A 14,963-nucleotide genomic window follows, 5' to 3' on the forward strand; every position below is an offset into this window, starting at 1 on the left:
TTTTTTCTTCTTTTTTTTTTCTTCTTCTTTTTTCCTTTTTTTTTTTCTCCTTTTTTTTTTCTTCTTTTTTTTTTTTTATTCCTTTTTTTTTCTTTTTTTTTTTCTTCTTTTTTCTTTTTTTTTCTTTTTTCCTTCTTTTTTTTCTTCCTTTTTCCTTTTTTTTCTTCCTTTTTCCTTCTTTTTTTTCTTCCTTTTTTTTCCCTTCCTTTTTCTTTTTTTTTCTTTCTATTTTCTTTTTTCCTTTTTTTCTTCTTTTTTCTTTTTTTTTTCCTTTTTTTTCTTCTTTTTTTGTTTTTTTTTCCTTCTTTTTTCTTTTTTTTTTCTTTTTTTTCTTCTTTTTCTCTTCTTTTTTCTCTTTTTTTCCCCTCTTCTTTTTTTCTCTTTTTTCTCTTCTTTTTTTCTCTTTTTTTCCTTTTTTTTTCCTCCTTTTTTATTTTTTTCTTTTTTCTTTTTCTTTTTTTTTCCTTTTTTTTTCCCCTAGAAAATTCCTCCAAAAGTTCCAAAAAAAAAAAACCAGGGAAAAAGAGTAAAAAGAAACTAAAAGGAGGAGGAAAAAAAAAAGAAAACCCAAGCTTTAAAATTCAGGACAAACAATCCTGGAAGTTATTTTTTTTATTATTATTAATAATTATTATTACAAAGATTTTTTTGTTTGGTTTTTTAATCTTTTTTTTTTCTTTTTTTTTCTCCTTTCTCTCTTTCCTTGAAGTTATTCAAAGCCTTGAGGCCAGCTGAAAGTTTTAGTTCTTTCTTTCTCTAGTTCTTTCTTTTTTTTCCTCTCCTCTCCACCACAGCTGAGGGAAGAATTCCTGCTCCCAGCACCAACCCCCCCCCCAACCCCTCCCCTTCCAAGGCAGGAGGTATTTAATACCTCAGGCCCCAGGCAGCAATGCAGTTAAAAACAACAGCTAGGAGGTGAAGGAGTCCTTGAATTGTTCTTTAAGGAGTGCAAACTCAGCTGAAGTCAGGTTGTGAGGGCTCCTTTCAGGCCCACCCCCCCCTCAAGAAAGCAACACCAACAGGTTTGGGGTTTTAGGATTAATACTTGATTCAAAAAGGTGCTCAGGGGCTTGGCTCCAGCAGCAACACACAGCAGGCACCTGGGGGAGGAACACTCAAGAGGTTCAGCAGGGAGTTGGGAGGGACCTTAAAGGTCCTCCAGTTGCAACCCCTCCACACCTCCCACTGGAGAAGATCTCCACTCATCCAAGGTGCTCAGGGCTTGGCTAAAGCATCACCACCAGCAGACACCTGGGGGAGGAACACTCAGGAGGTTCAGCAATGACTTGGGTTGGAAGGGACCTCAGAGATCATCCAGGTCCAACCCTGCCCCTGCCATGGAACACCTCCCATCAGAGCAGACCTGCACTCATCCAAGGTGCTCAGGGCTTGGCTAAAGCATCACCACCAGCAGGCACCTGGGGGAGGAACACTCAGGAGAGTCATCAATGGGTTGGGGTGGAAGGGATCTTGAAGATCATCCAGTTCCAACCCCTCTAACACCTCCCACCAGGGCAGACCTCCTGCTCTCCACGCAGCTGCTCAAAGGGTGTCCCAAGCTTTGCCACCCCTGGGCTAGCAGAGATCCTTCCTCCGAGCAGCCTGACCCTGCTGCAGCCTCAGGGAGGGCTGACACCTGCAGAGCCAGAAGTGCCTCAGGTCTCTGCTGGAAGGGAGCCTCAGCCCTCCCTGCCCATCACAAGACAGTCCCAGCTCTGACAAAAAGCAAACCCCAAATCCCCCTCCCCCCAGCTGCTTCTGGATCTCTGCTTCAAGCCCTTCGCTGCTCCTGCTGCTACCACCTCGGGTGGCAGCACAGGCAGCAGCTGGTGGCCACCAACCAGGGCAGGGCCAGGGGCTGAGCCTGCCCACAGCAGGGCCAGGAGCTGAACCTGCCCACAGCAGGGCCAGGAGCTCAGCCTGCCCACAGCAGGGCCAGGAGCTGAACCTGCCCACAGCAGGGCCAGGGGCTGAGCCTGCCCACAGCAGGGCCAGGAGCTGAACCTGCCCACAGCAGGGCCAGGGGCTCAGCCTGCCCACAGCAGGGCCAGGAGCTGAACCTGCCCACAGCAGGGCCAGGAGCTCAGCCTGCCCACAGCAGGGCCAGGAGCTGAACCTGCCCACAGCAGGGCCAGGAGCTGAACCTGCCCACAGCAGGGCCAGGAGCTCAGCCTGCCCAGGGCCAGCTGCTCCCCTCCCTGCCCAGTGGTCCCCAGCTGGAGCTCTGGAGCCAGCCTGCCTCTTGTTTCTCTTTTGCTTCTCCTTTGAACAGCAACTGGCAGCAACCAAAGCCCTAAGGCTGGCCCCGAGACGCAGGCCAAGACATCACCAAGCTCCTCCTGGCCCCTTCTGCTCCTCACCCCCCAGCCCAAGGCTGAGGCCGAAGCTGCCTCCTGAGCTCAGGCTCCTCCACCACCACTCCCCTCCAAAGCAGCTCTGAAAGCCTTCAGCCTGGCAGGGCTTGGAAGGGACCCTCCAGAAGTCAAAGCAGGGCCCCTTAGGGCAGGTCACTGAGGAGCAAGAGAGTTAAACCCCAAACCACCCTGGGCTATGAGAATCAAAGTTTGGTTTCCCTTTTTATTTGCCCTTTTTTTCCCCCCTCTTTTTTTCCTTTTTTTTTTTTTCCCTCTTTTTTCACTTTTTTTCCCCCTTTTTTCCTTTTTCCTTTTTTTTCCCCTTTTTGCCTTTTTTTTGCCTTTTTTACTTTTTTTTCCCCTTTTTCCTTTTCCTTTTTTCCCCCCTTTTTTCCTTTTTTTTCCCTTTTTCCTTTTTTTTCCTTTTTCCTTTTTCCCCCCTTTTTTTCCTTTTTTTTGCCTTTTTCCCTTTTTTTTCCCCTTTTTCCCTTTTCCTTTTTTCCCCCCTTTTTTCATTTTTTTTCTTTTTTCCTTTTTTTTTGCCTTTTTTCCTTTTTTCTTTTTCCTTTTTTTTTTTCCTTTTTTCCCCCTCTTTTTTTCCTTGTTTTTGCCTTTTTCCCTTTTTTTTTTCCTTTTTCCTTTTTTCTTTTTCCTTTTTTCCCCACTCTTTTTTTCCTTTTTTTTTTTTCTTTTTTCCTTTTTTCCTTTTTCCATTTTTTCCCTCTTTTTTCCTTTTTTTTTTGCCTTTTTTCCTTTTTTTCTTTTTCCTTTTTTTTTTCTTTTTCCATTTTTCCTCTTTTTTTTCCCCTTTTTTCCCCCTCTTTTTTTCCTTTTTTTTTCCTTTTTTTTTCTCCACCATTTTTTTTTTCTTTTGCCTTTTATTACATTTTCCTTTAAACACTGCAAGCTACTACACATCCTGAAGACCTTCCTAGAGTACAACAAATCCATCCATGCTCTCCAGAGTGACACCAAAAAAAACCAAACCAACCCCCAGTTAGCCACCAAATAAACGAAATAAAAATATATATATATATCCCCCTCAAAAAAACCCCAACCCCAACCCCCCCCCTCCCCCCAACCTCCCCTGCCCAGGAGGAGCAGCTCCAGCAGAGCACTCAGCCAGCCCCTAGAGAACCTACACCGCAGGGAACCGTTCAACAGGGACCTAAAAAAGGAAGGGGGGAAGGGGGAAGGGGGGAAGGGGGGAAGGGGGAAGGGGGGAAGGGGAGAGGGTGGAAGGGGGGAGGGGGACACACACACACACACACAACATAAAGATTTGAGGGTCCCCAAAATGGGACCAAACCTTCTGTTTGTTTGCTTCCTCCTGCGGTCTCCCCTCCCTCTCCCCCCTTTCCCAACCCCTCTCCCCCCCCCCCCCCCCCCCCCGAGCCCCCCAAAGCCCTCCCCCTGCTACCACCACACCAAGGCCAAAGAACAACAACTCTAAGTACTTGCAAGAAACCTTTGTTTTGTGTCTTTGAAGTAACAAATCAGCAATGGTGCACACGAAGGGGGGGGAGTGGGGAGGGAAACTATTGCTGGGGACAAGAGGAACAAGGGACAATCCTATTTCAAAGGGGGGGTTTTATCCCCCTTCCCCCCCCCCCCCTCCCCCGCTTTTCCCTCCCCTCCCTCCCTCCCTCCCCCCCCAAGGAGATTATAAACAGTCTAAAAAAATCTGTCTGGAAAATACTTCTTATAAAAAGGGGGAAAAAAAAACCCAACCCCAAGCCCCAAACCACCCCCAAAATCCTCAGCAATGCTCAGCAGACTTCAAAGCCAGGGCCAGGCCCAAGCCACCCCCAGCAGGAGCCCCCTCCCCCCCCCCACTGTTGGGGTCGTTCTCCCCCTGAGGGGCTGCCAGGACACAAGGAAGGGGAGAGGGAAGGAAGGAGGTGGCAGCTCCAGACCCTCCCGAGGCTGCTGCTGGTCCCAGGACAAAAGCTGGGGGGGTGGGGGGTTGGGGGGGGTGGGATGGCTGTGGGAGGAAGGTGAGGAAGGTGAGGGGTGGCAAAGAGGAGGCTGAAGGCCTCTGGGGATTCCAGGCCTGGCTACAGCATTGCTGCTCCTCTGGCTTCGGGGAGCAGGAGAGCATCCCCGAGCCCCCCCTCGGCTGGGGGCGCAGCAGGGAGGAGGCTGCTGGCAGCTGCTCCACACCCCCAGCCTCAGGCCACTGCCCCAACCCTGCCTCCTCCACACCACAGCAGCCCCAAAGGAGCCATCCAGACCTACCCACAGCACCCACCCTGCCCCCCAGGAGCGGAGGGGGTGGTGCTGGCTTCCCCCTGCTGCCAGCCCCCTGCCCACCACCCCCAGCAGCAGGCAGCTCCTCCTCTTCCAGCCCCCTGGGGGTGGGGGGGCTGCAGGGTTCCTACTCCAGGTTTGGCATCACCCAGCAAGAAAGGGGAGGGAAAAAAGGGGCTGGGGGGGAAGAAAAGAGCTGAGATCACTGTGGTGACCACAGGGTTTGCACCTGGCATGAGCTTGGTTTGGTTTTATATATATACACACAGAGACACACAGAGGAGAGACACATGGAAGGGGGTGCTACAAGGGGGGGGGGGGGGGGAGGGGAGGGGAGGAAAGAAGAGAGGGAGGGGGAAGGGATAAAAATTCATGGGAATCAGGTCAACATGACCCAACTCAAACAAGCTTATCATCATATTGCCACTTTCACTTGATTAGTTGCAACATTTCCATGATAAAAAAAGGAGGGGGGAGAAAGGAGGGGGGGTGGGGGATAAAAAACCATCCCAAACCCACCCCAAAACCCCCCAAAACCCCCAACCCCAACCCAAGGGATTTGCAGTTTCAATCACAGAGGGAGGAGGACAGAAGCAAAACCCCTGGGGGAGGGGAGGTGCAGCCCCCCCCCCCCCAAGCCAGGCTCACCACCACCACCACAGCTACAGGAGGTGGCAATGGTGGAGGTCCTCTGCTCCTCCTCCTCCTCCTCCTCCTCCTCACTTAACATTTGGCAAGAAGCTTCCACACTGCTTGGGATACCTCAAAAAACAAACACTTGGAGCAACTCCTCCAGCAAAATACTGCCTGTAGGGAAGCAGGGGAGGGAGGGAGGGAGGGAGATGGAGGCTTGAGGAGGGCTCCCAGGCTTCCCTCACCACACCACCCTCCCCCCCCCACTGAAAAAGCTCTGGGTACAGCCCCTGGGAGTCAACACTAGTTTCACTAGGAAGAGGAGAGGAGGGTCTGGGGTTAGTGTTTTACTCTTCCTCTTGAGAGAGAGAGGGAGGGGAAAAAAAACCCCAACAAATAAAAAGGCAGGAGAGAAAAAGGGAGGAAGAACCAAACCTGACTTCAGCTGGGCTCGAGGTCAGCATTTGGCCAGGTGGATCTCCCCCACCCCCCCTCCAAGCACAGCCACTACTGTAGGGGCCACTGTAGGGGGGGGGGGGTGAGGGGGGAGAGGAAAGACTCCTCTTGGAGAGCACAGAACAAACCCAATCAAAAGTCAGATGAGAAGATGAGGGAGGAGGTGGGGGGGTGCTGAACCCCTGAGGGGAGTTTTCCTTGGTGGGGTGTGTGTGTGTGGTGGTGGGGGGAGCACAGAAGCTTCCTCTTCAGCTTCCATCCACTTAAACAAAAAAAAACCCACCAAGAGAGAGCCACAGCTGTCCAGGAGAGGGCATTTTGGAACCACAAAAGAGGGGGGGGGGGGGGGGAATAAAAAAAGCCCCTCAAGCCCTCCAGGAAGGAAATCTGAAGCCCCCTTCCCCAAGCATTAAAAAAGAAACCAAACATCAAAACAAGGAGGGGAGGGAGAGGAGAGGGGGAACAACACATCCCCCCCCCCTCCCCCAACACAAAAACATCCACACCCTTAAGATCATAAAGAGCCAACCAGGCCCTTCTTATACATACAGTACATACATATATATAATATATATATATAAAATATACAGCTTACAGGTTTGGAGTCCCTCTTACAGTTTAAAGCAGGCTGGAGAGAGGAGGAAAAAAAACAACAGAACCAACAAACACTAAAAAAAAACTCCAAAGCAGGAGGGAGACCTCGGGGGGGGGGTTTGCTGTTTTGTTTTCTTGCTCTTCCTTTCCTTATTGGTTTTGTTTTCTTTCTTTTTTAGGAGCTCAGATCGTCAAAACCCAGCTCCCAAGCAGCCCTCCCCTCCCCCCCCTCCCCACGACCTTCCCCCTCTCCACCACCCCTCAGGCAGCAGGGGGGACACACACAAGCAGAGTCTAGAGGCCTCTCTTCCAAGAGCCACAGGAACTGGCTCCCTGCAGGGAGCTCGAAGGGGGAGCCTGCAGGAACTGGGGGGGAGCCAGGAGGGAGAGCAGAGCTTTGAGGCTTGCAAGTTGGTCCAGAGTGGAGTCTGCTCACTGGTTGCAGGCTCTCCCCTTATCCCCTATTCCTTCTTTTTTTGTTTCCCCCTGGGAAGCCTCCTCTGGCAGCAGTCTCTCTCTGTCTGGCTTTGTAAAAGCCAATCTTACCTACACAGCACCAACACAGCAGAGCTGGGGGGGTGGGGGGGTCAGAGCTCTCTGTAGGCAGGCTGGTCCCTAGAGTTTGGTGAAGACAATTAGAACCCATGATCCAACACTTCTGCAGATCTCACAGAAGCCTGACAACATCCTCTTGGTGGGGGTGGGGTGGGGGGGGAAAAAACCCCAAACAACCAAACCACAGTTCCTTGGAAGCCAAAATCCAAACCAGCCCAGAAGGGAAGTCGAGGCCAAGGCTGTCGCCAAGCCCAGCGCATCTTCTGCTCCGCTCAGGACCTGCGCCCCAAGCGCGCTCAGCAAGCTTCTGAGGGAGGACAAACCTCAGCAACTGGAGGGTTGGTGCTTGGAGGGAGGGGGGGGGGGAGCTTGAAGGAAGAGGAGGAGGAGGTGGAGGGGTTTGAAGCCTACAAGAAAAGTGCAGCTGGCTGTGCATTCCTAGAGCGTTGGCTGGTCTCTAAGGCAGTGCTTCGGGTGAGTCAAAGAGGATTAAAGAAAGGCCTAGTCCCATGGTGGGAGGTGGTGGCAAGGTGGTAAGGTGGTGGTAGTAGGGGGTGGTGGTGGTGGTGGTGGTTTGAATTTCCTGGTACCAATCAAAAAGGGAGGAGGAGGAGGTTGGGTTTCCAAAGCAGCCCTGCTCGCGGCGGCCAAGCGTCATGTGGCGACGGCCTCCAGGTAGCTCTGCAGCTTCCGGACGGTTGTCTCGTCCAGGGAGAAGAGGTCAAAGTCAAAGGTTGTGTTGGTGACATTGAAATGCCCAGTCTCCTCAATCAGGTTGACAATCTGTACACAGAAAGGAGACAGCCAAGGATGGAGAGACCCCACACCTCCCCACCCCCACCCCGCCCCTAGAATCAAGGGGGAAGGTCACAGAGCAAGGACAGCCCCAGGCAGCGCCACAGGCTGGGGGCAGAGTGGCTGAGAGCAGCCAGGCAGAGAGGGACCTGGGGGTGCTGGGGGACAGCAGCTGAACAGCAGCCAGCAGTGTGCCCAGGTGGCCAAGAAGGCAAATGGCATTCTGGCCTGTATCAGGAATAATGTGGCCAGCAGGAGCAGGGAGGTCATTCAGGAGCAGGGAGGTCATCCTGCCCTGTGCTCAGCACTGCTGAGGCCACACCGTGAGTCCGGTGTCCAGTTCTGGGCTCCTCAGTTTAGGAAGGACATTGAGAGACTTGAAGGTGTCCAGAGAAGGGCAACAAAGCTGGGGAGGGGTCTGGAGCACAGCCCTGGGAGGAGAGGCTGAGGGAGCTGGGGTTGCTTAGCCTGGAGAAGAGGAGGCTCAGGGGAGACCTTCTTGCTCTCTCCATCTCCCTGAAGGGAGGTTGGAGCCAGGTGGGGGTTGGTCTCTTCTCCCAGGCAAGCAGCACCAGAACAAGAGGACACAGTCTTGAGCTGTGCCAGGGGAAGTTTAGGCTGGAAGTGAGGAGAAAGTTCTTCCCAGAAAGAGGAATTGGCCACTGGAATGTGCTGCCCAGGGAGGTGGTGGAGTCCCCATCCCTGGGGGTGTTCAAGAAGCTGGAGATGTGGTGCTTCAGGATACAGTTTAGTGGTCATGGGAGCTGGGTTATGGTTGGACTGGATGATCTTAAAGGTCTTTTCCAACCTTGGTCTATGAGCCTGTGAGAAGTGCAAAAGGAATCCTCTCTCCAAAAGGCAAACCAGCTCCTCCTGTGTGCCTGACTGGCTCAGGCTGGCAAGGGACCTGGGCACAGACTGGGAAGGGACCTGGGCAGGGACTGGGAAGGGACTTGGGCACACCTGAGCAAGGACCTGGGCACACTTCTTTCCTTTGCCATTGGCACCAAAGAGCCCAGCTCTGGGAGCACTGCTGGGATGTGCCAGAGGGAAGCTGCCCAAACCACACCTCTGCCTCTTTGCCTCCCTGCACACACCTCTGAGTTCATTTGACCTACACAAGTGACCCAGACCCTCTGGCTGAAGGGGAGGAGAGTGAAAGGTCTCAAGCATCACAGGGGTCCAGCTGAGACCCTTGGACACAAAGCTTAGCAGAGGACAAGAGCTTGCCAGAGAGCAGAGAGCTGATCTCTACCTGCTGCAGCACGTTGCGCTCTCGTAGTGCCATCAGCCGCCTGTGGAGCTCCACTAATTCATCAGTGTAGGCCTGCAGGGGAGGCAGGAACAGCACCAGGGTCACACGTGGCCAAAGTCAGCTTCCCAGGGAGCAGCAGAACCACCTGAGGCTCTTTCAGGCATGGCTCTAAGTCCTAGTTCTTTTCCCCCTCAATTTTTACTGCCTCCTTCCATTCTAATCAGGTACTGGAGATGAAGAGTTTCCATCAGTATGGATGGGCTGAAGACCTGGAGACCTTTTCCTTCCCAACCTTTCTTCTTCCCAACCTCCACTTTCCCTTCCCAACCTTTCTTGTTCCTTCCTAAACTCTTTCTCCTTCCAAACCTTTTCCTTCCCAACCTCCATTTTTCTTCCAACCTCTTTTCCCAACTTTGTTTTCTTCCCAGCCTTTTTCTTTCTCTTCCCAACTTCCCCTTCTCTTCCCAAGCTCTTTTCAGATTCCCAACCTCCTTTTTTCCTCCTCCCAACTTCCTTTTTTTCCTCTCCCAACCTTTTCTCTTCCCAACTTCCATTTTTCCTTCCAACCTCTTTTTTTTCCTCCCAACCTCTTTTTTCCTTCCTAACCCTTTTTCCTTTTAAACTCCTTTTTCCTTTCCAACCTTTTCTCTTCCCAACTTCCACTTTTCTTTCCCCATGTTTTTCTTTCCCCATTTTTTCCTCTTCACAGCCTCCTTTTTTACTTCCCCTCCCAACCTCTTTTTTTGCCTTCCCAGCCTCCATTTACCCCCTCCCACCATCCTTTTTCTCTCCCCAACCTTTCTTCCCCCCACCTTCCTTTTTCCTCCCAGCCTTCATTTTTCTCCTTCATCATTTGGATCTCAACCCCAACATTGCTCTTTCCCCTTCTTTCCTTTCTGAAGCTCTTCAGCCCCATCCCTATTCATGCAAACTCTGGAGGATCATTTCCTGACTCAGCCAGATGGCAGCAAGCCTTTAACCCACACCACTGGGGCAGGAAAAGGGGCAACCACCAAACCCATTTTAATGCCCTGTTGGGGGGGGGGGGGTTGGGTCCATCCTCTTTGCTATCCATCACTCCCTGCAGTGTGACTCCCCCTAAATCTGTCCCTTCAATCTCTCTTACTTCATTCCACTCCAGTTTGGAACCTGCTGAGACAGAGCAATGTGACCAGCCTGGGCTGTTTCAAGTGGGGTTTTTCTTTCCCACCCAGAGACCTTGGGGAGGATCCCACAGGTGTGTGACAAACCAACCCTCAAACCAACCTTGTCATAGGTTCCCTTCTTCAGGATCTTCTCTGGCTTGTTACAGGACTCTGGGCTTTTCCTTCCAGATGCCTGCAGGTTAAAGAAAAATCAATCAATCAACCAACATCAGGGCCCAAAATTAGCTCAGAGAAGGTGGTGGCTTAATGGTTTGCAAGCCCAGCACCGACCAGAGAAATGAATTGCCTGATGGGAGATGGTGGAAGAAGGAAGACCTGGTGCAAGGCTGCACTAAGAGCAGGGATGGAGCTGCAGAGACCCCAAGTGCTGGGAAGCAGCATTTCAGGCCAGGGAAGATTGACTGCACCCTCAGTGGGTCTGCAGATGGCATCAAGCTGGGTGGCTGTGTCCATCTGCTGGAGGGTAGGGAAGCTTTCCAGAGGGATCTGGGCAGGTGAGAGCCATGGGTCAGGGCTCAACAAGGTTCACCAAGGCCAAGGGCCAGGTCCTGCACCTGGGTCACAACCACCCCATGGGGAGCTACAGACTTGGGGATGTGTGGTTGGAAAGCTGCAACCTGGAGAGGGACCTGGGGGTGTTGGTTGACAGTCACTGAACACGAGCCAGCAGTGCCCAGGGGGCCAAGGAAGCCAAAGGCATCCTGGCCAGGGTCAGAAGCAGGGTGGGCAGCAGGGACAGGAGGTGACCACCCCCTGTGCTGAGCACTGGGGAGGCCACACCTCAAGTGCTGTGTTCAGCTCTGGGCCCTCACTGCAGGAAGGACATTGAGAGGCTGGAGCCTGTGCAGAGCAGGACAGCAAGGCTGGAGAAGGGCCTGGAGCCCCTGGGCTGTGAGGAGGGGCTGAGGGAGCTGGGGGTGTTCAGGCTGGAGAGGAGGAGGCTGAGGGAGACCTCATTGCTCTCTGCAGCTCCCTGAAGGGAGGTTGGAGCAAGGAGGGGCTCAGCCTCTTCTCCTTGATGACAAGCAACAGGACCAGAGGAAACAGTTCCAAGCTGTGCCAGGGGAGGTCCAGGCTGGATCTCAGGAAATACTTCTTCACTGGAAGGGTTCCCAAACACTGGAACAGGCTGCCCAGGGCAGTGCTGGAGTCACCATCCCCGGGGGTGTTCAAGCACCATGCGGAGCTGGCGCTTAGGGACGTGGTTTAGTGTTGCCCCTTCAGGTGCTGGGTCAGGGTTTGGACTGGATGAGCTTGGAGGTCTCCTCCAAGCAGGCACATTCTGCCATGCCTCACCTTGTTGTTTGCAGGGGGCAGCTTCTGCCCAGGAGGAGGCTCTCGACTGGGCAGGCAGGAATCGGCGCTGTTGTCGCTGTCGCTGTCGCTAAGGCTCAGCCTGCAAAGCAAGCAGCAGGGAATGAGCACCCCCAGGGCACCAGGGAGCTGCTCAGCTGGCAGCTGCAGCAGGCAGGGTGAAGTGACAACTCTCTCCTTGAACCTGGGCTGTGAAATTGTCTGGGAGAATTGCTCTCCCTCCCAGGACTCTCTGTTTTCCCTTGCCACCTTCCATTCCCTGAGCAAGCAGAGCGGGGACTTGCAGTTCACACACTGGAGCAGCTCAGCCCTTTCAGACACAAAGCCCCTGGGAGCCACTGAGTAAGAGCCACCTGATGTGCACACACAGCAGCTGCCCAGCTGGGGGGATTCATTGCAAGACCCCCCAGGTACCTGCCTGGGAGAGCTGTCAACACCTCCACTGAGACCACAGCCAAAGCCAGAAGCATTTGGTGCTTCTGCTGCCACCTTTGAGACCTCCTATTTATTCTCATCCTCCTTGTGGCCCTGCAGATGGATTACAGCAGGTATCCTGCTTTTGATGAGCTTGACAAACTCCTCATTACCTCTCCTTTAAACAAAGCCAACCAACAGAACCCAACCAATCTCTTGCTTGCCTCTCCCTCCCTGCTCACTTGGTTCTGGGGCACCCCGGGCGAACAACGGAGGCTTTGTTGGGTTTGGTGAGCAGAAGCAGCTGGGCCAAGCAGTTGGGTTTCAAATCCTCAGCCTGAGACACCAAGCTGTGGCTACAAGAGCATTTCCTGAGGGCTGAAAGATGAAATCCAACCATCTCCAAGGCCCACAGCAGGAAGCAGCTGTCAGCCACGGCCCAGGGGAGTCGAGTGAGCAACTGGCAGCCTGAACTCGGGGTGCAGGCCAAGAGTGCTCAGTGCTGGGAGCTGCTGGGTGTGCTGTGCCAGCCCTCAGCAGAAGCTGGCAGCCTCCACAGCACCCCTCTAGTCTCTGCAGATCAAAGGTGTCCCCCAGCATCCAGCCCAGCAGAGATCTGAAGGTGGCAGGTAGGTGACTGTCTGAAGGAGCTCCCTCACAGACACCTGCAAGCTCAGCAGACACCACCTGCCCCTGGCCTCCCCTTCAGCTCTGCTGCTCTCTCCTCAGCCAGTTCTCTTCTCACCCTGCCTGTTTTCATCTGCTCCACATCCTCACCCCTCCACACATCTGCCCTTTCTCCTCCTCTCACACCTTCCTCTCAGCTGTAGCCCCTTTGCTTTGATTCCTCCCTCCAAATGGAGGCAACACAACCCCCCTCACCCCCCAGGGCAGCAAGACAAACCAACATCTTTCTTCTGTGGTTGTTACCACCTGGAATCCCGGCTGACTGGGTTTGCTTTGACTGCTGCCTCTTCTCCAGAGGAGCTGTCATCATCATCTGACTCCTCTGACTGCAGATCTTCCACCATGGAGCGCAGAGGACCTGGGATCAGAGGGGAGAAGGCAGTTCAGCACCCCCAGGAGATGTGCAGCACAACTCCCTCACCCCACTGCTGGGCCCAGCTGCTAAGCTCCCTCAGGATTCCCCACTGCCCTTCTCATGCTGTGCAGAGACTCTGCTGAAGGACCTTTCATTATGCACAGCTTTCAGAACCACAAAGAGAGCTGACAAAGTGTACAGCTGCCATAAGGCCACCCCCAGCTCCCCTCAGACCCTCCTCACTCCCTCCTGAAAGGAGAACAGGACCCATCTTTCATCTCTTTGGGGCTTAGCTGGCACTCAGGGCACAGCACTGGCGGCAACCCAGCAGCTGCTAAGCCTTTACTACTGCCACACTTTGGCTCATTGGGTGGAGGAACCTCCAAGAGAAGCTAGGAGCTGACTGTCCCATTTCTACTTGTCAATAAAACATGCAGGAGCTTTGGAGCAGGAACATTCTGCTGCCACTGGAGACCAAGCAGCAGCAACCACATTTAGAAAGTGAAGCCAAAAACCCCAAAGCCAACAGAGGGAAAGAACCAAATCCAGAGAGAAGCTCAAGTGTCCCAACAAGCAAAACTCCTGCTCAGGATTAGGCTGTGCCACTACTGCCTGCACAGCTTCAGCAGGCAAGAACACTGTGCAGGATGGCTCAGATAGGAGATCAGAGGTCTGCTTCTTCAAGGAACCCCCATGAGGCTCTGCAAGGAAGAGCTGAGGGAATGTGGATGCCTTTGCAACACACCTTGGCTGTGGTTCTGAGACGGCTCGAAGTCAGAGTCAGAGCTGGAGTCGGAGCTGGAGCTGGAGTTGGAAGGGCTGGACTGGACAGACTTAACCCCCCATAAAAGGGGAAAATAAACACACACAAAAACAAGAGAAGGAAAAAAAGAATCTTAACCTTTCCAATCCAGAACAGCAGCACACAGCAGAGTGAGGCAGCTCCCCACCCCTGAGGGCAGCTCAGCAGCAGCAGCACAAGGAAACCCCAGGGCGACCCAAAGGGAGCCTCCCCAGCTTCCACCCAACCCCTCTGCAGCACCAGCTACAAAGAGCCCCAGGGAGGGAACACTGCAGCTGGAAACTGTCCAGGTGGGAAACCTCACTATGAAGTGTGACAGGTGATGAGCAAACAAGCCAGAGCCTCCTTGGGAAGGGTTTATGGTAACCCACAGCCACCAGGGTGCTGAGGCACTGCAACAGCTGGTCCAGAGAAGCTGCGGTGGCTCCAAGCCTGCAGGTGCTCAAGGCCAGGCTGGATGAGGCCCTGAGGAACCTGGGCTGGTGGGAGGTGTCCCTGCCCATGGCAGGGGCTTGGAACTGGATGATCTTGAAGATCCCTTCCAACCCAACCCATTCCATGAGCTTTCTCCCTCTCTCCTCCTGCAGGAGATTCAGGCTGGACATCAGGAGGAAGCTCTGCACAGTGAGGGTGGGGAGAGCCTGGAAAAGGCTGGGGAGGGACTGCTCAGGTTATCAGGGAGTGATAGGACTGGGGGGAATGGAATGAAGGTGGAGGGGGGAGATTCAGGCTGGAGGTGAAGAGGAAGTTCTTCCCCTTGAGAGTGGTGAAGCCCTGGAATGGGTTGTGCAGGGAGGTGGTTGGGGCCCTGTCCCTGGAGGTGTTTAAGGCCAGGCTGGATGAGGCTCTGGCCAGGCTGATCTAGTGTGGGGTGTCCCTGCTCATGGCAGGGGGGTTGGAGCTAGATGATCCTTGTGGTCCCTTCCAACCCTGACTGATACTATGAAGGTTGCCCAAGAATGTGGTTGAGGGTCCCTGGAGACATTCAAGATCAGACTGGATGCAGCCCTGGGCAGCCTGATGGAGCTGGAGGTGTCCCTGCTGAGTGCAGGGGGTTGGACAAGATGCCCTTTGGTGATCCCTCTCAGCCGATGCTCTCTGTGCCATGCTGTAGCTGCAAGCCCCACGAGGTGGCAGTGAAGGCTAAAGGAACCCTTCCAGCCCCAGGAGCTGCAGTGCCTTCTGCAATCACCTTCCAGGGATGGCTTTTGCTGCTCAGTAGGATCCAGATCAAAGATTCTCACTGCTCTGTACCCTCTCTCTACCCTTCTCACAGCGATTTAGCATTGCAGCCTCATTCTGCCATCCAGAACCCACTGACTGCTTCCCACCA

At 53.4% G+C, this 14,963-nt stretch overlaps 1 protein-coding gene across 1 annotated transcript in view; it reads right to left on the reverse strand.

The window, feature by feature from the left end:
- Positions 1–3,808: 3,808 nt before the first annotated feature.
- The window catches only part of MLLT1 (MLLT1 super elongation complex subunit), a 41,372-nt gene continuing 30,217 nt past the window's right edge, over positions 3,809–14,963 (reverse strand). The window contains exons 7-12 of the mRNA XM_068164818.1: positions 13,574–13,661; positions 12,720–12,831; positions 11,355–11,454; positions 10,159–10,230; positions 8,893–8,964; positions 3,809–7,625 (exon numbers count right to left, since the gene is read on the reverse strand). Of these exons, the coding sequence (XP_068020919.1) occupies positions 7,497–7,625; positions 8,893–8,964; positions 10,159–10,230; positions 11,355–11,454; positions 12,720–12,831; positions 13,574–13,661 (573 nt within the window). The 3' untranslated portion in view covers positions 3,809–7,496. The remainder of the gene's footprint in view (positions 7,626–8,892; positions 8,965–10,158; positions 10,231–11,354; positions 11,455–12,719; positions 12,832–13,573; positions 13,662–14,963) is intronic.

This window comes from Melanerpes formicivorus, unplaced genomic scaffold (genome assembly GCF_026170545.1).
Source record: "Melanerpes formicivorus ecotype bairdi unplaced genomic scaffold, bMelFor1.0.p_v2 SCAF_83, whole genome shotgun sequence".
Lineage (NCBI taxonomy): Eukaryota > Metazoa > Chordata > Aves > Piciformes > Picidae > Melanerpes > Melanerpes formicivorus.